The sequence below is a fragment of the Pleurodeles waltl genome, chromosome 4_2, assembly GCF_031143425.1.
Source record: "Pleurodeles waltl isolate 20211129_DDA chromosome 4_2, aPleWal1.hap1.20221129, whole genome shotgun sequence".
Lineage (NCBI taxonomy): Eukaryota > Metazoa > Chordata > Amphibia > Caudata > Salamandridae > Pleurodeles > Pleurodeles waltl.
In genome coordinates this window covers 1,027,187,138-1,027,208,845 of record NC_090443.1, presented here as the reverse complement: position 1 = coordinate 1,027,208,845, position 21,708 = coordinate 1,027,187,138, and the positions used below count along the sequence as shown (strand labels likewise).

The following is a 21,708-nucleotide window of genomic DNA, read 5'->3' as shown; positions in this document are numbered from 1 at the left end:
GAACTCATCAGATCCCTAGATTTGCAATACTGGTACATATAACCCTGATTTAAAGACAATGATTTGGGGAACGATAAAAATTTAAGATCGCATTCTATTTCCAAAGCATTAAGCCTAAAGGGTGCTGCAAATTACCGGTCATATCTTCAGGATCTGGCCTAGCTGGTCTACCAGACAGACCCACCTTCAATTGGTCCAAAGAGGGAGCCAGAGGCGCTTAATAAACTGAGTAACTTACATGTTGCTTTGAGGAACAACCAGAAAAACAAATTGCTGAACTTTTGATCAACTTTTGGGTCGTAGCAGCCATGAAAAGGTTGCCTCTGACTGTGTGGCACCGAATGATCAGAAGGGTCACTTTTGACACCACAGTGCTATGCTGGGCTCCAGTGAGCACAGGTGCTTAGTCAGAGGATGGTGCCACAAAGCACAGGGTTTCCAGGTGGGTGCTACAAGGATAGCTGTAGGGGAACGGAAAGTTTTACATTATCATCAGCTAGAATAAGGGAGACAAGTTAGTCATCAATGGAGGTTTTGACAAGGTGTTTGGTGGCACAAGAACTGTGGGCAAGGCCCAGCAAGTTGTGAATTTTAATGAAATCTAAGCTGAAAGACCAACTGCTTTGTATGACCACTGATAGCGAGAGAAGGTCGATAATCCACAACTGTCACTCCCCCCAGCCATGTCTTTCCGACACACCTTATCCCAACGCCCCACGCACGCCAACCTGTGGGAGCGGCCGTCGCTTTCGTAGCTCAGAGGAGTCCCAGGAGTCCATTCAGGCCTCCCCTCAGCGACCATTACCTGGATCATGTAGAGCTGAGCGACCTGGTACTCCTCCAAACTCATGGGCAGAGGGATGTGGTATTCCTTGATCAGCATTGTCCTGGGAGGATGGGCCAGAGGCCCAGGGAGACTCTGTTAGCAAACAGGCTTCATGGCCGAGCTCTGGAAGACACAAGAGACAACAGTACAAGCAGGTTACTTTATACCTTCCATGCATTGCTCTGTATTGCTATAGCTATCACAGAGAACGCAATCCGTCATCAGCGGTGACGCTTGGGTCCCACCCACTGAGCCCTCGGGTCTACTCTCCATCAGAGCTCTGCCACCATTCCCCACTACACCAGGTGGAGGTATGGTGCTAAACATCTTCCAGGACACGCTGTCCCCTTCTCGCCACACAGCTCCATCAGTCCCACGCTGGAAGGTCTACCTCAATACCAAATAGGGCAGTCTGGCTCTAGAGGGCCAGTTTCTATCCCCCTCCCCCCGATGGAGCTCCATCTGTCCTGTCCCACCAGGAAAGACTGTCTCAACCTCCTCTCTCAGTGCTCCCTTTGTCCCACACTGGAAGGGTTTGGGGTCATGTATCACTCGTTCTAAACTCACCTGCCCACGGTGAACAGGTTGTGTACATCCCTCAGCCGAGCAGGGTCTGTCCTACGCTGGAGGCAGAAGTCTCTAGTCTTCTAAGGTCTCCTTCTATACCACACTGAAGGAAGTATTCTTTATCAAGATCACATCTGTATCCCTTTCAGCCCAATGCACCCTCTGTGCCCCACAGGAGACCACACACCATCACAGAGTACCCTTTGTTGCACTCTGAAGAGGGTGGTTCGGGCCTAGTGTCCTACACTGAGCACTTAGTTCACTAAAATGTTTGCTAGTGAGCACGAGTGTTGCATAGATCGTTTTGTTGTACTCCAGGAAAATAACCTTTTCCATTGCTTAAGTGCACAGCTTCATGCTACCTTATCAACCATAACAACTGCTTCATCCTCACCTTCACCTCCTAACACCAGTGAACAACCAAACTCTGTTGCACTAATTCCTCAAGCTGGTCCTACAATTGCCAGGAAAACACAGGTCGTGAGACACTATAATTATGGACCAACAAACCACGCTCAATATCAATGATGGGCTAGTGCAGAGGACACCAACCTTTACTGTAATAAGAGCTACTTATGTTTAATGAAACCCGTCAAGAGCTACTAATATTAGTGTTGTAATCGAGGACACATCAGACAAGATTACATCAGTGGCCACCATAGGCAAGATTACTGCTCAGTGAATCAGGCAGGGTCGCCAGCAGTAATGTGAAAAAGTATTTGTCAACATGGAATGCCTCTACATGGGATATACATAACAAACATAGCTGCAATGCCTCTGGCACCAAGGTAATACCGTTTGTAAAACGTTTCTACAGCGCCACATGATTTCTTACTCAAATAAATATCAGCTTTAAATATATTTTGGAAATTCAGCCATTTTTCTCTAAATATCAGATTATGAATTTTGAAAATAAACACATTTTCCTCTTGACTATACATTCTCAGTTTTGCTATATGTATATTAATTATACCTAGCAAAAGCGTCTAATTTAGTAGTCTGGTCTGCAGACAGGAGAGCTGCTTACAGGTAGCTGAAGAGCTACTAGTAGCTCGCGAGCCACTCGTTGGAAAACCCTGGGCTAGAGAATACGCAGGGTTCGAACTCTAAGCAGGCTGTGTATGGCTCAACTCAGTTGGCCGGTCACAAGTAAATCTTATGATTACACAGTATGGAAACTTTCAGCTTGATGGTACAACCAGAGATGAGGTAGGTCACTATCTCAACCTCGCTAATTCGCTGGCCCTCACCTACTCCTCGCAGAGGAGGGAGCTACATTTAGCTCGGTCAGGCACTGTGTCTGAGATCCAGGTGGAATTGGAGGTGACCTACAGCTTTATGAAAACTGACTTTGGATGCTGCAGCCCCTGAACCCTTGCTTGTCAAACTTTGAAGCAACTTTCCTACCACATTTGACATGTAGGCTTCATCCAGAACTAGAAAGCCCAGGTTAGTCTTGAAATCCACAAATGAGAGGTATAACAGAGACTTGCCAAGCTGTAAGTTACTAGCCAAGTACTTGAGCAAAAAGGGCATAAATCATTAATCTTTCCATCAATCAATCAATCAAAAAGGCATTTGTAAAGCGCACTACTCACCCGTGAGGGTCTCAAAGCGCTGAGAATAGATTTCTTTAGAATAGAAGAAATAGTACATGAAATATTGAAGAGGCAAGAACAGAGCCATCAAGAGGTCCATGAAGATCTATGTCAAAAAACAAATTAGCAAAGCCACCCCTAAACCAAATTACAGCAATCATCAACATTTATCAGGAAGTAGCCACTTGGGGCACACTAAAATGAGGACTCTGGAGCAAAAAACACTGAAGACCTTGCAGCTTTTGAAGTACTAAATTACCAGGCTCACATTACTAACGGGATTTTATCACCAACCTCCCATTGCTACAAGTTTTTCTATAATCTATTTTCACTACATTCAAACCCTCTAGTAAGGAGGTTCTGAAACTTGCCATCAAAACGAAAGCCTTGATTGAAACCACTACTTCCTGTACTTTCAACAGATAATCAACACTTCCCTCTTAAGCCTGAGCATGTTCCCAGGATCCTGAGGAGGACGGTCATCAGTAGACCAACAATCGTGGTTCACTACTGATCGATCCGTTACCCACTAAATTACCAGCAAAATCATTGGAGGCTATCATCGACAGCGAACAATTGTGGTTCACTACTGACTGATCTGTAACCTACTGAATTACCAGCAAAAGCATGGAAAGGGAAGCGTACAGGGCAACATCGAGCACGTGCGGAACTGAGTCATCCTCTCCATATATATCAAACCTCAGACTCTACTGAAATTGCCAAACAAAAGTCTTACAACTCAAAAACTGTCAAAAAAAACTCTTTGCCACCTCATATGAAATCCACAAAGAGGCCCTGATTCTCCTCATCCTTCCAGCCACTCACAACACAGCGGGCCATGGTGTCCAACGAGGAAGGGTGAAAAGAACAACGAGTAGGCTAGTTCCCACACTCAAGTGGATCCAATCAGGGCTGGATGGGGAACCAAAGGGAGCTCTGACCCCCGTCTTCGCCTCTCTCTCTATAACATACATCCCTTTTTCTAACTCTCTTCCGACATCTCTCCATCCCCCCTTCCATTCCACTCATCACTACCGCTGTTCTCCGTCTCTCGCTCTCTGCTTGCGCCCTGGGGGGAACTCGCATGCCCCTGAAGTCAGCTTCATTTGTGTGTCTAATGGGTTGCGCAGGCTTCAATGCAGTCAGGTCTTTTATTCAACATCAATATGTGCCCCCTGCCACAACTTAGTACCAGGTAAAGTTCCAAATGTACTCCAATGGTACCCAAAGCAATTTCCAGGTGGAAAGCGGACGATGCAGCTAAGCCTAAGCAAGACATCTCATGCTTAGACCATCGGTTCCACTGGATAAAAATTCTGTAGAACTAAACCAACCCGGACAGAGCACCTGAAGATGGTGGCAGCACAGACACACTCATTGCCTCTTCGGTCTCCTCGGGCTGGGAATGCCACCGTATACCACACCGCAAGTATACAAGCAGGAAGGTGCTTTGACCATGAATGGTCAATAATTACCAAATTTAAGACATGCAGGGTTACATTAAGAATAAAATACAAAAAAAAAACCTCCCACTGCTCCAGACAGACCATCGGGTGGAGTTGTCAAGCGTCCTGGCTATGGCATAACTTACAAATGCAACGTTATTTACACTAAGCGAAAGTCATGACTGGCTGCAAGGATTACAGACTTAGACCACTAGATATGTCTCGATCTCTGAAAGCAAAACCACAAAAGTCGAGCCCTAAATCATCGCTAGGGACCGGCAATCAACATCTGAGGGTCTGGGTCCAAAAATGGACAACAAGTACATAGCAGGATGTCCTGTGGTCCAGGATGAAGCAGAAAAATTCACTTTTTCAAGCTACCTTTAAATGACGTCCACAAATAATAAAGGCCATGACTTCCAAGCCATAGCCAACTGGACCATAATGTCCCCAACATGGTGGTGTCTAGATGGCATGAGATAGGACAGTGGTGCTCAGTTGTGATTGGTTGGGAGTCCTGTGCATGAGCCAATGGGATGCACACTCTTGTGGAGACTGCAGACAATTGGCTGGAATGCTGAATAAATATCGAAAATGTGCGGGAAAATCTGAGGTCTGATATACCAAACAATGTTATGGTCCTAAAGGGCAGATCTGAGGCTTTGTTACTGCAAAATTGCTTTTTTGAATGTACAAAGCCCAAATTAGATTCAGTAACATTTTACCGAACCGGCAATTTGGGTTTTATAATAAATACAGAAGTGATATTTGGAAGGGTAGCATAAAGGGCACCCCTTCCAAATACCAATTCATTAGCTTATGTATTAGTTTTCTGCATCCAAAATCCAGTCTCAAAATATTAATATTTTACCGCCAAATCAAAATTTGTGGTATCAATTCACAAACACAAAGGAGATCCTAGGGAACTCCTCCCCCCCTGTAAATGTCTACAAAAACATTTTTTGTGACCACTGCCTACCCCTAAAAAAACATCTCCATTAGGTAAACGGGCTGCACTTAAAAACAAACAAAAAAGGTTGCTTTATTGAAAAGTAACCACAGACATGGTGGTCTGCTGAACACAGCAGGCATTCATGCCTGTGACTAACCAATCGTAGAGGGTCTCAGTTTGCAACCTAAGGCATGCATATTAATGAGGCAGGTCGAACTGAGACCCAGTACATCTCAGTATTTTGTAAACCAACCTATGAAAAACACTGATTGGTTCACAAAATACTAGTGCGTTCTGTAGACGTCTGTGAGCAAATTCCACCCACTTCTACCAAATCCATTTTAATATATCTCTAGCAAGAGATTGCAAATCGTTAATTGATGCAATTTACGATTACTTAATAGGGATCTGAGTGCATTAGGCCCCAAGTGGGTTGTCAGCACCCGGGGCAAGGCAAGTAATTTGCGCCCCCTAACCCGCGGATTTTAGCACTCGAGTCTCTTCCCCAGATGTTGCGCCCGTTTTGCACCACCCACAGAACGAGCAGTTGGTGCAAAGATTGCACAGTGCAGGTTACTGACTGAGTTATTTTTAAAGTGAGACGTACTCTAATGGATGCGTGAGTGAGTCAATGACGGATGGGCGCCTGCGTGTATGAGTGGAGTGAACTGGTCAGCAAGCGCCTCGATGGATGAATGAATGAATTGGGACATGCAGTGAGGCGGGACAGAGGCCCTTTTGTTTGAAATATGAACACGTGTGACGTGTTTGTGTTCTTTACGTTTGAAGAAATGTTACACACAGCTGCATTCCGAGCTCCCTCGTGTGAACATTGGTGTTTTTTTTATACAAGCGCTTGTGCAGGTTTACTGCTGCCAGCTCCCCAGGTTCATGAGAGATGTGCTGCTCCAGTCCAGGATTTTTCCCTTTGAATTCTGGGACTTTGTAGGCCGGTTTTATAATGGAAGAAATAAAACTACAAGTCCCAGAATTCAAAGGAAAACCTGGTGCAGAGCAGCACATCACGCATGGACCTTGGAAATTTAGCAGGTCTGCCTGAGGAAGCCGCTCACACAACAACCGGAAGCAGCCCTGCCGGCTGTGACGTAGGACCTGGCTGGCTCTACCCAGCAGTGTGGGGGGGTCGTGGCTCCCCTGGGGGTTAAAGTCAAGGCTACCCCCTGTTTTCAGGAGCATACCCATCATCCCCTGCGAGACCCTGGGCAATGGAAGGTAGTGCCCGTGCTCTCCTGCACCAGTGTAGCAGCTGCATGCGCACTCAAAAATGTGGAATGGAATGCTGAAACAGGCGCGGGCTGAAGGAAGCTGGCCTTCTGGCCCTCTTTCTGTATAAATTCTATACTCTGCAGCAGTGGTCGAAGTGCATTAAACAAAAGTGCGGGAACTGTGATGCTGCAGTTGGGGCGGGGTCAACGGCGCGCCTTAAAAAACAAAATATACGAAGTTTTTTTGTTTGTTTTTTCCCCAATGTCAGGTAGCCACATATAAAATAACTCCGCAGCCTAAATGAAAAATGAATAAAACATTGTTACTCAATGGAAGATGCACTATAGTACATTATGAAATCTCTTTTAGCTAATTAATACACTGATAAGAGTTGTGTGTAAACAGAAAGCCACAGAATTAAATCTTGGTTGGCGCAGGAGCGTGGAGTAGTGACTTGTGTATTTTTAGTGCTATGAGGTCACAGCCTGTTATAGAAAGCACTGTGAATATGCAAGTCATTATTTTAAGCTTGCATTACACACTGTATAAGGTAGGCTGCTATATAATGCATATAAGGCTTTCAGATAAAATGGTGCTTCCAAAATGTAGATTTTTGTAATACCTAGACTGGACCTAATGTAATTTTTTTTACACTCTTTTCAGGCAAGCCGTCACCCTGGCAGGAAGACTTGTTTAGCTGTCTGCCGGGCTTCAGTTTCTCAGCACAGGAGACTCACTGAATGACACTTCAGCTGAAGCATTTATGTTCAAGGACAGTTGTCCTTTTACAAAAAGTGGGGGAACAGTTTTTCATAAATAAAAAAAGTATGGGCACGTCATGTCCCTCCAACGATCGGAACCTTTTCTATAGTAAGAGCTACTTATGTTCAAGACAAGTTTACATGTTCGTTTTAAATATACACTTTTCAGTTTTTGTAGGCTGGGCTGCAAATCAGGAGAGCTACTTATGGGTAGCTCACAAGCTACTTGTTGGAGACAGCTGCTCCAATCCAACCCACTTCGACCTCTGCTCTGCAGGAAATCTAAACCAATTATGGTCCAGATCTGTACAATGTTTCTTATTAGGTAATACAGTTGTGGTCATCGGTGTCTTCTAAGCTGGTGAGATAGCCAGCATTTGTTCCCATATGATAAATAAACAGGTCATTGCTAGAAGGTAAATATTCTACATGTACTGCTGTTTTCAGCCATGTCAAGTATCCCAGGTTCATGCGTGGTGCACTTCCGCAGTGCAGTTTTTTATTTTTTATTTTTATTGTGGGACTTGTAGTTTTGTTTATCCATTTATAAAACTGGACAAGTCTCAGAACTCAAAGGAAACAAGCATTTGCAATGCAATGGGTCTTGCGTTTGCTCAAGTTAGAGCTATCATCGTTGTAAATTCCTAACTGGACTTTTCTTGCTGCATAAATTAAAAATGAAAAGTAAAACAGTTGACATAAGCAAGTCAATTTAAAGCGCCATGGCCGCCATGAGCATGAGCGCGAAGGAGAGACTCAAAAGAAAATAGAAGTTTGCTTGCAGTCAAACTATCGACAAACGTACAATTATCCATGTTACAGGGATGGTTCCCAAGGCGGTAAGAAAACCACCCTGAGGTGGGACAAACGTAAACCATTTACCAATTTCAAAGGATTTTTGAAAGGCAAGCCCACGAACGAGTGGAAGTGATGGGCGTGAGGTGGGCGTGGTTAAAAGCCCACATGGTTTCCAACATGTCAGAAAAGCAGCGCTTGGGCGCTGCTATGCTCAACCGAAAAAAACTGAAGTGCAGCAGCACATCACGCATGGACCACAGAAACGTGGCAGACATGAGCGTCCAGTGTTGATTCGTGCCCTGTGTATCAAACTCACTTTTTGTGCGTTCATCCGACTCCCTGATCCAGCACAGAACATATAATGTGGTCTTTGGTTTGGCAATTAGTATGTACTTTGCCTGGTGGTTGAGTGACTGACTGCACAGGGAGCTTAGCCTATTACTGGAAGCGTCTACCAATGCTCAATTTGTAAAAAAAAAAAAAAAAAAATAAGGAAATTAGTGCCAGGGCCCTCATCAAAAGGCCACTGCAGCTTCGACCATCCATTGCCCCTGCCAGCACCGCCAATGACAGTACCAACTCAACTACTAACCCATCACACTCTAACAAGTGTGACAATTCAGACTTTTCCAGGCCACTAAAGCTATAAGAATGGCTTGGGTGGCAGTTGTTGGTCATTCTTAATGTATATTCAATCAACAAACAGCTGTTGTGCACATGCCTAATGAGGCAGACAGCACCACCATGTGGCAGACTGTCATAAGAGCTTGTGCTGACATTTGAATGCCAGTGCCGAGCACCAGAAACCACTGGCTGAAATTAAGCACTGGCGTCTACCATGTAAACATAGACCAGCACAATATAGGTATGCACTGCTTTTTCTCTGGATTCAAGCACACTTAGAGCATGATTTAGATATTGGTGTACGTGTTACTCCGTCACAATGGTGAAGGATATCCTGCCTACCGAAATCTAAATCCCTTACAAAATAATGGGATTTAGATTTAGGCAGATGGGATATCTATCACCGCTGAGATGGAGTAACCCATCCGCCAATATATAAATCAGGCCCTAAAGAGTTACCGTGGGGACGACCCTTTACTTTTGGGGGTTCAGCGCTCTGTTCTCCAACTGAATAACCAACTTAAAACCTTTTTACTCCTGGCTCCCCAAAAATGGCTAGGTGGAGCAGTCAATGCTTAATCATGGTTTGGGAGGGAGGGAGGTTGGGAAACCGGGTCTGGGGGCTCAGTGGATTAATGCATCAACTTCAAGGATCAGCATTTTACCTCATGGTCCAAGGTTCAAATCCCAGCCGGTCCCCTCAGACTCTCACCCTTCCAAGGTAGATAAAATGAGTCCCTTTGAGTGGGTAACAATCTGCTATTTCAGTCACAAGACGCCCAACTTGTGAACATGCGCTTTATAAATACAGATGTTATTTACATATTATGACACTGTAAGCGCTTACCACCTCCAAAGTGCAGCTAGACCTTGATCTTTAGAAAAGAATAGGTCTATATTTACATATAGGAAATGTAGTTCAGAGGAAAGGATGAACAACAAAACAAAGCAGAAGGGGCTAGATAATTTTTTGGGTTGAGATATGTTAGAAATGGGGTCTCGCAAGTGAAGCTGTGCGTCGTTTCTTAGCCAGTTGGGTAGGCGATGCAACGTTTTTCTCTCCCGTAGAACATCGATGCGTCGATTTCCGGAAATGCAACCTCTGGTCCACGCAGGTTCAATGGTTTTGATGCCCAGCCACGATGCATGCGCAATTGCGGCACACGGTGGTGAAGAATGGCAGTGCGTAGGTGATGCATTGATTATGGCAGCCGCACACGGGAGTTGTGTCGATTTCCCAGCTGCGATGCAGGTTGTGTGTGGATTTTTCAGCCGTGAAGCAGGTGCTGCATCGATTTTTCTCCCGCACGGCTCCTGTGCTACGATTTCAGTCTTGGTTCCACCAGCTTCTCCTTTGAAGGGCCCAGGGACTGGATTAGGCACCACGGTACAGGGTAGGAATCTCAGAAAGAGTCTCCAGGTACTGGCAGGGGAAGTCTTTGATGGCCCTGAGACTTCAGAACAGAGGGCAAGCTCAGTCCAAGCCCTTGGAGACATTTCACAAGCAGGAAAACTCAGCAAAGTCCAGTCTTTGCCCTCTCAAAGGTAGGAACAGCAACTACAGGCCAACCCAGCAAAACACACTCACAGACAAAAGGGTGGTGCTCCTCCTCCAGCTCTCCAGCGCTCCTCCATGGCAGAGTTCCTCTTGATCCAGAAGTAATTTAAAAATCTGGGGTTTTGGGTCCACTACTTATCCTCATTTCTGCCTTTGAAGTAGGAAAACTTCAAAGGAAAGTCTCTGTTGTTCACAAGATCCTGCCTTGCCCAGACACCCACCAGGGGGTTGGAGATTGCATTGTGTGAGGACAGGCACAGCCATTTCAGGTGTAAGTGTCAGCTCCTCTCTCCCCTCTCTAGCCCAGGAGACTCATCATGATATGCAGGCTACACCCCAGCTTCCTTTGTGTCACTGTCTAGTGGGAAGTCACAAAAAGCGTAACTGTCAGTCTCCCCCAGACGTGGATTCCACAGCCAGGCAGAGGCACAGAATGGTTATGCAAGCAAATTCCCACTTTCTAAAAGTTGTATTTTCAAACTGACAATCTAAAAGATGTATTTTTGAATTGTGAGTGAGTTCAGAGACCCCAAACTCCATATCTCGCTCTGCTCCCAATGGGAAACTGCACTTAAAAGATATTTAAAGGCAGTCCCCATTTTAACTTATGACAGGGATAGGCCTTGCAAAAGTGAAAACCGAATTTGGCAGTATTTCACTATCAGGACATGTAAAACATACCAGTACATGTCCTACCTTTAACATACACTGCACCCTGCCCATGGGGCAACCTAGGGGCTACCCTAGAGGTGCCTTACATATACAAACAGGGAAGATTTGGGCCTGGCAAGTGGGTGCACTTGCCAGGTCGAATTGACAGTTCAAAACTGCGCACACAGACACTGCAGTGGCAGGTCTGAGCCATGTGTACAGGGCTACTCATGTGGTGGCCCAATCAGTGCTGCGGGCCCACTAGTAGCATTTGATTTAAATGCCCTGGGCACCTCTGGTGCACTTTACTAGGGACGTACTAGTAAATCAGATATGCCAATAATGGATAAACCAATCACCAATACAATTTATACAGAGAGCATGTGCACTTCAGCACTGTTTAGCAGTGGTAAAGTGCCCAGAGTCCCAAAGCCAACAAAAACTGGTCAGACAAAATAGGAGGAAGGAGGCAAAAAGTTTGGGGATGACCCTGCAAAAAGGGCCAGGTGCAACAAGATACATCTACAGTCAGGCCTCGTCGGGTGTTGTCATTATTTGGCCCAAGCACTGGACCACCCTCGTTATTGTCCTACTCACCCTGCTGCTACAAGCTTTGAAAACTTCTTTATTCTATCTACCTCTCGATTAGAGTTTGTCACCTCAGGTTCCGAATCTACCTCCTTAAAGTCCAAAGAAGTATGTGTACTTTATTAGTGCCAATCAAATAAAAAACCTAATGTGCAAAGGCAGGATGCGAGTCTATAGAGTTAGAGCTGTAAGCGGCTGTTGTACCCATAATGAAAACATCCGCTCCTGGGGAACTCTGGGTATGTTGGCGGCATGGAGTTTCTAGCCCACCTCAAAAGGCACATTTTGCTTGGACCCTTCTTCACCCTTAAGACTTCAGATTTGATGGACAATCCAAGAATGCCTCTGGCCATTCTGTTGGGACACTCTTTCTCCACTGTGTTTGGGGTGATGAGTACCCATTGATCCTCCTGTTTTGCTACCAAACTGGCAGTTCCTTCTGGCGACAATCTGTGCTTCACATACGTGCTGCCCCATAGAACAAGTATCCCACCATTGCCCCAGAGTAGAAGGTTTATCAGCTTTTTATAGTTGGTCACCTTCTTCCCAGAGCAGACCCTCACAGACTGTTCTGTGCACCAGGAATCCATGTCGTCAAAAGGGTACAGTCTTAAATTGTTTATGTACTGGGCATCTCAAACCTCCAGATGGGTTTTTCACAATTCCATAAATCTTTCTTTACCTAACAAAAATCAACATCTTTACACCTAGGCAGGTGGCCCTGTAGCACATGGCCTTGTGGCAAGCATAACTTCTGCAGACCACATGCTAGGTCAAGTATGGGCAGTCGTATCAGACCCAATTCAGCAGATCAACAAAGATTAAAATGGCACTGTAGTGGGGTCTACGGATGCCTTCATTGCCTTAAACTCCTTCCCCTAATGCATGCATCTTATCTCTCTTACTTTTGCCTCCCTCTGCATCTCTCTCCTTTGAGATAGGGGACACAGACCGCTCTATGTCCAATTGCCAAAACATCACTGATCTGACATTTTGATGAAACATACCAAGGCAAAAATGAGTTCCTGACGATTTTCACAATAGATATGAAAAACAAAGATCCCAGAACAGGAACCAAATAAATCGCATAAATAGAAGGGAAAAAATAGATGAAACTTCTTTGTTTCAAACTCGAAGACACCTGCTGGATCAAATCAAGATGAAGAACAGTTTCTCCGTTTACAGTGATGCCTGTCAAGTGGAGGTGAAAACTGGATTAACCAGAAGTCGTCAATAAGCACACTCGGGCTCTCAGTCACTCAATATGAAATGAATGGTAGTCTGTTGTAGCACCTTTCATGCAACAGATTTTATTTTGTTGCTTCAGATGTGGAAACTTGAAAGGGATGTTTGTCTCTAAAGGCAGAGAGCCTCACATGAAAAAATGGTTCTATTTATTTAAGGCCCCCGAAGTAGGACCAGCAATTGGGTTTCTGAATTAGTAGAGGTACTGTCCCCAATTATTCTCAATTGTGCTAATTTTACGGTGCTGGGAGATCTAAATTTACATTTAGAGGACAAAATTAATAGACTGTGTTCATCCCTAATCAATGTCTTTTTGCCTTTAAACTTGAATCTCATCAACTGCCCTCCGACTTACATAGCAGGGCACCTATTGGATCCAATTTTTTCTCATCTTGATACCGCCCAATCAGATGCGCCTGTATCTCTAATCTGGTCTGAATTGCTATTTCTTGGCTGTTCTCTTTTGAACCCAAATCACATCATAGGGCTAAGCCCTCTGTTTCCCATGGTAGATGCTGGGCTAAACTTGTCACCCATAAGTGGAATGCGCTGCTAGAAGAGGCCCTTCTAGTCTAAGGCAACTCGGTTGAGATTGATGCACAAAAGATGGATAGTTGGTTAAGGTCCCCTGTGGATCTGCACGTACCCATGACTGCTAGGAACCGTTTTAGATTCTTGCCCCCTGTGCCATGGTTTACTGATTCTCTATGCAAAGAGAAGAAAGCTTGTGAACAATTAGAGAGAGCCTGGTGCAAATCCTACTCCCAGGACGACAAGTTAGTGTATAACAACGCCTTATGGTCTTATCAACACAACTGTCGCAAGTTAAAGATTTTTATTTTACAAAGAAAATTACAGAACTAAAAACTGCCCAAAGACTCTTTTTAAAGTGTGAGGTTGTTTGCTGACTCGTCAAAACTATCTCCAATCATCCCATTGTCTCAGATTTAGTGTGATGAAATTGCTGATTTCTTTTTCTATAAAGCTTGCACTCATAAATACTCTTTTCTAACTGCAGAAATGATTCAGGAACCAGTTGGTGTGCCTGAAGCTGGGTCTATTCTGACAAATTTTGAGCCTTTGGATTTATCGTCTACGGAGTGCTTTTTATCCGTTAAGAAATCAGGCTTCCCTCTGGATCCCTGTCCTGCAGACATCTTGGGCAGGCTTTCGCAACTTAATTTTGAGCAGATTCTCTGACCACTAAATCAGTCACTACAAAAGGGCTTAGTCCCGAACAATTGGAAAACAGCGTCAGTCACTCCATCTTTGTCACCAAATAACAACCAGACCTCTGCAGCTTTACCTTCTGTCTCCGGCAGATTGGATGAATGCTAACCTCTTGAAGTTAAACGGAGACAAGACAAAGATTCTCCTAGTGGGTAATCCGTCTACATCTTGGGGACCACATTTGAGGCCAGAGTCTATGGGTTGACCTCCTCATCCTGCACTTTCTGTAAAAAATCTGGGAGTCCTGCTGGACCAGGAGTTGACCATGAAGCAACAGATTATTAAGGTGGCAGCCACTTGTTTTGACCTACTGAAATGGCATAAAGAAAATTCTCTATTATATTCTGCTCTCAGCCCAGCGTACCGCTGTTCATGCCTTAGTTACTTCGAGACTGGACTACGGGAATGTCCTTTATCTTGGGGTGACCAAAGCCTTGCTAAAGCGTCTTCAATTTGCACAAAATGCTGTTGTTTATGTTTATGATGTACACCAGCGCACCACTACTCCTTCAACTCAACCACTTTCCGTTCTGTCACCAGGAGGATGTTTGCCTCTTCCTTTAAGAAAACGTTCTCCAGTGGTGGGGGGGTCATTGTGACAAAGTACCTTCTCCACCAATCTCTAAATAGCTCTCTTGGATCCACTCCAAATACCCAAGCAGATCACTAGCTCTGCTAGCTTGTTAGAATCCCTCCGCTGGCTGCCCGTTGAAAGTCAGGAGCACTTGAAGGATTTTTGTTTTTATGCATAAATGTTTCCATAACACCTCTTCCCGCTATCTGAGACCCTTAGTCAATTGCTACTCCCAAAGGTGCACCCTTAGGTCCAGCCATCAGAAGTTAGCTGTCATACCCAGAATAAGGAGGGTCCCCGAAGGTGGTCGACCTTTCTGTTTTCTGGGACCTAAACTTTGGAATACTCTCCGGTTGCTTCTGAAAGAATGTTACTTTTTCTCAGCTTTTCAGAAACTACTGAAAACTTGGTTGTTTCAACAAGCTGGCTAATAATGTCTTTTCTGGTGGTCCCGGTTCAGCGCTTTCTGCAATTTCATCCAGTGCTGGGAAACCTGGTTTGGTAGCCATGGGCTTTATAAATTACGCAATCAATCAATCAAGGCACCAAAGAAGCACCACACCGGATGTACATGTCGAAAGGACAAGTTTGCTTATATTGCACTGACTCTTTTGGGAAGGATTGGGGCTCTTTGTGCATTCAACACAAGATGGAGAAATGGTGTTCCAGAAAAGTGACCTATTCTTGTACTTCTTGGGAATCATCAGCAATATTCATCAGCTCTGTACAGAATAGCAAACGTGTCCCTTCCCAAATGAGGTGGGAGAGCTGCAAGTAAGGGATGCAAGTCAAAAAGACAACATTTATGTGATTACCAGAAATCTAGATTGGCAGAGAGTGCAGATACTTGAGAGCAAGCCGTGTGATCAGGCCGAGGCACCAAGAATGCGGTTGGCGTTCACAGAGTGCTACACACGTTTTGTTTTTTTATTGCACAAGTAGGAACATTGTTACACAACACCACAGGGAAGTCCTGGCTTTCAACGCTTGTGAAATACAAGCGTGTCCTGTCCCAATCAAGCGTCTGTTGATCTTTAGTGATGAAGGGAAACAGAGTTGGCCAATCAGCCATCAGCTTCTTGGGTGGTGCCAGGCCTCTGCAGACAGCCTCAGATCTCATCATCAATACACCCCAGGCATGTTGGCGCTTGGCCCTTAAGTGAACAGACAGGGCTGCTTTCCTGTGTTACAGGACAGAACTAATTGGTAGAGAGCAAAGACCAAACAAACAAGGAATATCCCCTCAGTTATAAATTTGGAAAGGCAAAGAAATGCAAGGGTTGGACTCGAGACACTCATCCTGGCTGGAGAGGGAGAGTGAATCAATGATGGCTGACCAATACCAGTAGGACACCAGAACAAACAGAGATCCTCTTGAGTGAGCTAAAAACCTCCACCTTTCAGGAATTGGGCGCAGTAGTGTGGACGGCAGTAAATTTGCTTCCATTTCGGATGACACGATATAGTCAAGTATCTACTTGAGGCCTAATGGACAATGAAAACCTAAGAACTACTCATTACAGAATGTGGCTGTTCCTAAAACAACCCATGGAATGAAGATCCACCTATTCAACACTTTGGAACTGATCTACAATAAAGATCCAACGTCAGAGGTCCTCGTAGACAGGGACTTAGTACATATTCTGGTAAGGATAGCAATTGAGGAGGAAAGGGTGGACATTGCCCACCCCACAGCTACCGCCATGAAAAGGCCAGCACTGTGGATTTATCAATTTACAAATTTGCTTGTTTGACTGCTCTTCAGGGCTATTTAAACTGCAGCATTTTGTATGCAACACATGTAAACAGAAGTTGTGAAAGCCTGTGTTTATATATATTGGCCCATTAAGGCCAGACTTATCGGCTTTGGCCATGCTCATTTGGTAGGTGACACGTCCAGTTAAACAGTAGGGGACTTCAAGTTGTTCCTTATTGATATTAAGACCACAGTTGGGCTGAAACACCACAAAGCGAGCACCAGTACAAATCCATTGCGACCTGGGAGCTCTAGTTGTCACACATTCATATAACAGGCGTGTTGCGCTAAGCTGGACATCGAGGCATTCCTGTCAGAGTACCAACTCAGTGGATGGCGAACAATGTTACAGCTATCCATAAACCTCATGATTCCAAAGACGCTGTGATATCATGGAGCATACATTCTAACACAGTGGTTCCCAACCTGTGGTCCACAAAGCCTCCTCAGGGGGTCCGTGACTGCTTCGAAAATTAAAAAGCATTAACAGAGTAATAAAGTGTATATATGTAAAGTGGCTAAATGAACAATTGAACATTTTAAAACGTACTGTAAATGTCAAGGAATTTGGAATTGGAGGCTAAAAATTAAATTTGTGCCCTCAGATTGATTCATGGGAGCGGTGCACATGCAACAAACAGAATACAATATGGATGATGTCTGGCTTTAATTGAATGTGGGAAAGCTTCAACATTCCTATTAAAATTAAATTCTTTTTTTATTGACATCGGTTTGCAAATTAAATAAAATGTGTTATCTGTGTATGTGCTTGAATGCTTGTTTCTGTTTTGGTTGTGTATTGTTTTGCGATTCAAATCTTTGACAATGTTCAGGCCGGGGTCCCCGGCTTCCAGGATTGACTCAGTGGGGGGTGGGGGTGGGGGTGGAGCCCCAGTGTTCTAATAATGATTCACTGGGGCTCCCCAGGTTCTAATAATGATTCACTGGGGATCCCCGGCTTCCAGTAATGACAAAGTGGGGGTCCACAGAAGTCGTTATCTTGGGACCCAATGTTCTAAAACATCACATTGTTGCCCTGACACTGAACCAGACATGCAGGTATCCATGGATACCCAACGTTATGGTTTTCATCACTGAGGGGTAATGTCCAGGAATCACATTAACTAAACAGAAGGAGAGACACCCTCTGGCTTATGGGCAGTAATAGATTGTAAGCATCTGGTCTTCAATTTGCCGGGGAGGGGCGCAGCAAACTATTTTTGTTCTTTTCAACTTAAGCTAGATCTATAAAAAAAAAACAATGCTTCATAATATTCACCTCATCATAAACAATCTCAAAACATCCAACGTGCAACAATGAGAAATACATTTCCTAATTGTATATAAAAAACTATAAAAGGATAACGTATAAAAATTATATATCAAGCCAAAATTAAAAAAGATCAAACTCATCCTTCACCAAGCGAATTTCAAAACAATTGTGACTTATGTGAATTATTTTAGAATATTATTGGCTTTCCAATTTATTTGAAAGGTTCATTTCAAAAGTTACAGTCCCAAACATTTATACGTGGTCACTGCAATGGGTATTTCTTGTATGAGAACTGAGGAGAAAGAATGAATGTGTGCCTGGCTTTAGATGGGCCAGGGCCTGCTGCTTAGAGAATCATCATTCTTATGGCTACGGTACAGTGTTCTGCAGCCCAGTCGCGGCTCGCTGGGGTTAAAAGGGGCGGGGCAGAGTCAGGGGGAGATAACAATAAAATAAAAAGTAAAAATAGTAAAAAACAAAAAGAATTTACCTGCCGCACCGGGCCGTGCCACTCCTCTGTCCTCAGCAGGCAAAGGCTCCCAGCCTGCCCTGCGGAGCGGCCAATCCTAATGCTGCATGAAAGCAGGGTTAGGGCTGGCCGGAGCGCCCAGCCAGGGCGCTCCCAGGCCAACTGAGAGCCTGTGACTGCTCTCTCCAGCATGGCAACACAGTGTCTGGTTGGGGGCGAGCACAGTGCGCATGTGTGTTTGGCCATCCCAACTCATCCCCATCATCCCCCATAGTTCCGTCCCTTTAACAACAACAAAATACATAGATTATTATCGTTTTGTTGTTACAGGTTTGGACGGGGGTGACGCTCATACACCATAGCAAAGGAGGAGCAGTTGCTGCCAGTGCTTAATTTGCAAATAAATAAACAAATACATAAATATAGCACCCAAACTTTTACTCAGAAGCACGGCTGCTGAATACCAAGGCTGTGTAGTGTTGATTCCACCACATGCCCCTTTATCTCATGGTGCAGGATGTTTTTTATCGCAGATGTACTCCTTTATCACTGTTCTTTGGTCTCTCTTCCTCCCACTTTTGTGTTTCCCTTTCTTGCTCTGGATCAAAGTCTCATGAGAAAAAAAAATGCGAGTCCTAAAAACAATTTGAGCTACTGGGACCCACCTTCAACCACTGGCCCAAATTAAGAGCTGATCAGATATCCTGACCCATATCTAGGGCCACTGGAATTATGTGGCAGGGGAAAACCAAATCATGTGGCAGGGTTGACTAAATTATGTGGCAAGAAAAGGCAAATTATGAGGCACAATGCAGCATATTTTGTGATAGTTGTCATTTTTATAAATGTTGACAGTGTCTGGGCAAAGGTTTCACCTCATTACTTCCAGTTTGACACAAACACAGCAGGAAAGGTGACTGGCCAACCTCTGCGAAGGGACTGTCCCCTGGCGGCAACATGCGCTGACGAGTTTTTATTAACTTTTTATCCATTTGAGCTACAACCAACATTTTTCTTCTGCTACAATCTTCAGATTATGCAGCACACAATGGATTATGTGGCAAATGTGACAAAACCATAGAAAATGTGGAAAACGCTGCAGCTGCAAAAACTGCATAATTCCAGCGGTCAGTAGCGCTGCAATGGAGTCAAGGGTTATGACTCCATTGCAGCGCTAAAGAGTTAAGACTCTACTAAGCCCTTGCAGCACATTGAGCAGTGCAGAAGTAACCACCAGGGCTTTGGGGGCATCTGTGGTAAAATACAGCTACTGATCTGGGATCTGTCCAGTGACAGCCGACTGGACCAGGAGAAGACTGAATACCTACGAATGCGCAGCCGGACTGGTGCCCTCGTGTTTCTATCCTGGGCGTCAGTTCACCAGAATGCCATAGGTAGTGGAAGTGACGTCACACGCCACGCCATTGGACCTTTACTGTGGCTCACACACACGTTTAACATACACACATTCACACACACTCACCCGCAAGCAAGCATACAGCATTTTTGTACTCAACTTGGTCAGATAGGGTCATATTCCAGCTAATTGCGCTCCATTTTTATTACACAAATAATGAATAACATTATTCACTATTTGTGTAGTAAAGAATTGACAGAAGACCATGAAAGTAGGGCCTCTTCTGAATCCCATAAGGACGAGCTGCCCCTGTGCTACAGGCACTCATTTCACTACCTCTGAGGCCAGGGGTCGCAAATGCAGCACCAGGGGTCGCAAGGGACAAGCCAGGGGTCGCAGCTGCGACCCCTGTAAGACGTCCATGGTTGCTTCTTGTTCTTCTGGTTTCTTTGGTGCGCTGTCTGAATCTTGGCTCTATGCAGTATGCGCATGTTCTCGATCTCATAGGCTGCCAGGCTGCGGGTGTAACCACGACTCTGGCACTAGAGTGACCACCTGCCCATAATTTACACAGACTGTCCGTAAATTAACCCTAACGTCTGTTTTCCATTATTGATGTTGCAATGGTTGCCATTTGTCTGTAATTTTAGCCTTTGTGACTGCTATGCATGCTTTTGGAACAGTCTCACCTGGAGACTGCTCGGAGCATCACCTGTGGTGAATGAGATTTAGCTACGCCACTGTCCGCGCCGGCCTCACCTGGGCAGATTGTGACGAGAGAGGAGGGCAGGGAGGTGCGTTGCAGCCACTGATGTGGACTTCTGGCCTCAGGTGAGTGGCCGGACAGGAAAGCCAATTGCATTTGCTTTCGTTTAATGGTAATTTGCAGCAGAAGACAGAGGAGTGTGACTCTCTTTATTGAGGTGTTGAATCACTATGTAAAGTCTGAGAACGCCATGATGCTGGCATATGGTGTCTTGCCTTATGTCACTTCCACTACGTACCCTTTTTAGGTCGAGGGCGTGAGCGCTCTGACGTGTTGTAATCTATCTGTGGGCTTTTAACCACGCCCACTGCATGCACATCACTCGTTCGTGGGCTTGCCTTTCAAAAATCCTTTGTTATCATTGGTAAATGCTTTACGTTTGTCCCTCGTTGAGGCAGTTTTGTTACCGCCTTGGCCATTGACCCTGTTACATGGATAATTGCACGTTCGCTGATATGTTTAACTGCGAGCGAACTTCTTTTTCCTTTTGTGTCTCCTTTGTGCTCCCGGCCGTGGCGCTTTGAATCGGCTCGCTTATGTCAACTGTTTTACTTTTCATTTTCAATTTAAGTGGCAAGAAAAGTCCAGTTAGGAATTTACAATGCTAATAGCTCTAACTAGAGCAAACGCGAGACCCATTGCATTGCAAATGCTTGTTTATATTAGATGAGATACATTGTAAATGTAATGTGTATATTTTTTTAACACAGTGTACTATTCATCAGACAGAACTCTACCAAAGCAGTGCCCTCTGGTGCTAAACTAGATTCAGAAATAGAAATCAATCTAGTCAGTGGCTTAATTGCACTGTGTGGAACAGAGGAAACCTGGGTTCACCCCTTGGCTTCCCCACATGACTAATAGTGTGATCTAAGTCAAATTACTTTAGTGAACGGTGTCTTATTTACGTGATCGGCACATTTGAGAGCCTCTTCAAGTAATTCGAGGTGGTCCCTGCATAAAGCTCCCTTCTATGTGCTTTAATAGCCTGTAATGTTACACCATCCGTAACAATAATATTGGCCAAGAGGTAGGGGACACCTGACACTTGCTTCACTCATGGCATCCTCGTCAGGAGGAGGAGAGCATGAATATTTCATCTTTAGAAACTTTCACTTCAAATAAAAGTCAATGCAGTGATGAGATCTCATGTAGTAACTTGAAAACACTCCCATTTGTCAAACAACTTATTTTTTAAAGCTTTTCATGTTCTTACACGTTGTTTGTAGCACAATGCACGTTCCAATTTTTTTTCAAGGCTCTGCCAGTGCCATGGATGTTATTTAGGTGTCGCTGGGGTCGCATCTGCGACCCCTGGCTTGCCCCTTGGGACCCCTGTCACACACTTTGCGGCCCCTGGCACCAGAGGCGGCAAATTTAGTGGCAGGAAGGCTCAACTTTCCTTGTTTTCTGTCAAGTTTTGTGTTACACTAAAAGTGAATA

General features: G+C 44.7%; 1 protein-coding gene across 4 annotated transcripts in view; it reads right to left on the bottom strand.

The window, feature by feature from the left end:
- PITPNM1 (phosphatidylinositol transfer protein membrane associated 1) overlaps window positions 1–21,708 on the bottom strand; it is a 317,763-nt gene that overhangs the window by 164,662 nt on the left and 131,393 nt on the right. For all 4 annotated transcript variants that reach the window (XM_069232915.1, XM_069232914.1, XM_069232917.1 and 1 more), the window contains exon 2: window positions 806–949. In XM_069232915.1, the coding sequence (XP_069089016.1) occupies window positions 806–883 (78 nt within the window). In that variant the 5' untranslated portion in view covers window positions 884–949. The remainder of the gene's footprint in view (window positions 1–805; window positions 950–21,708) is intronic.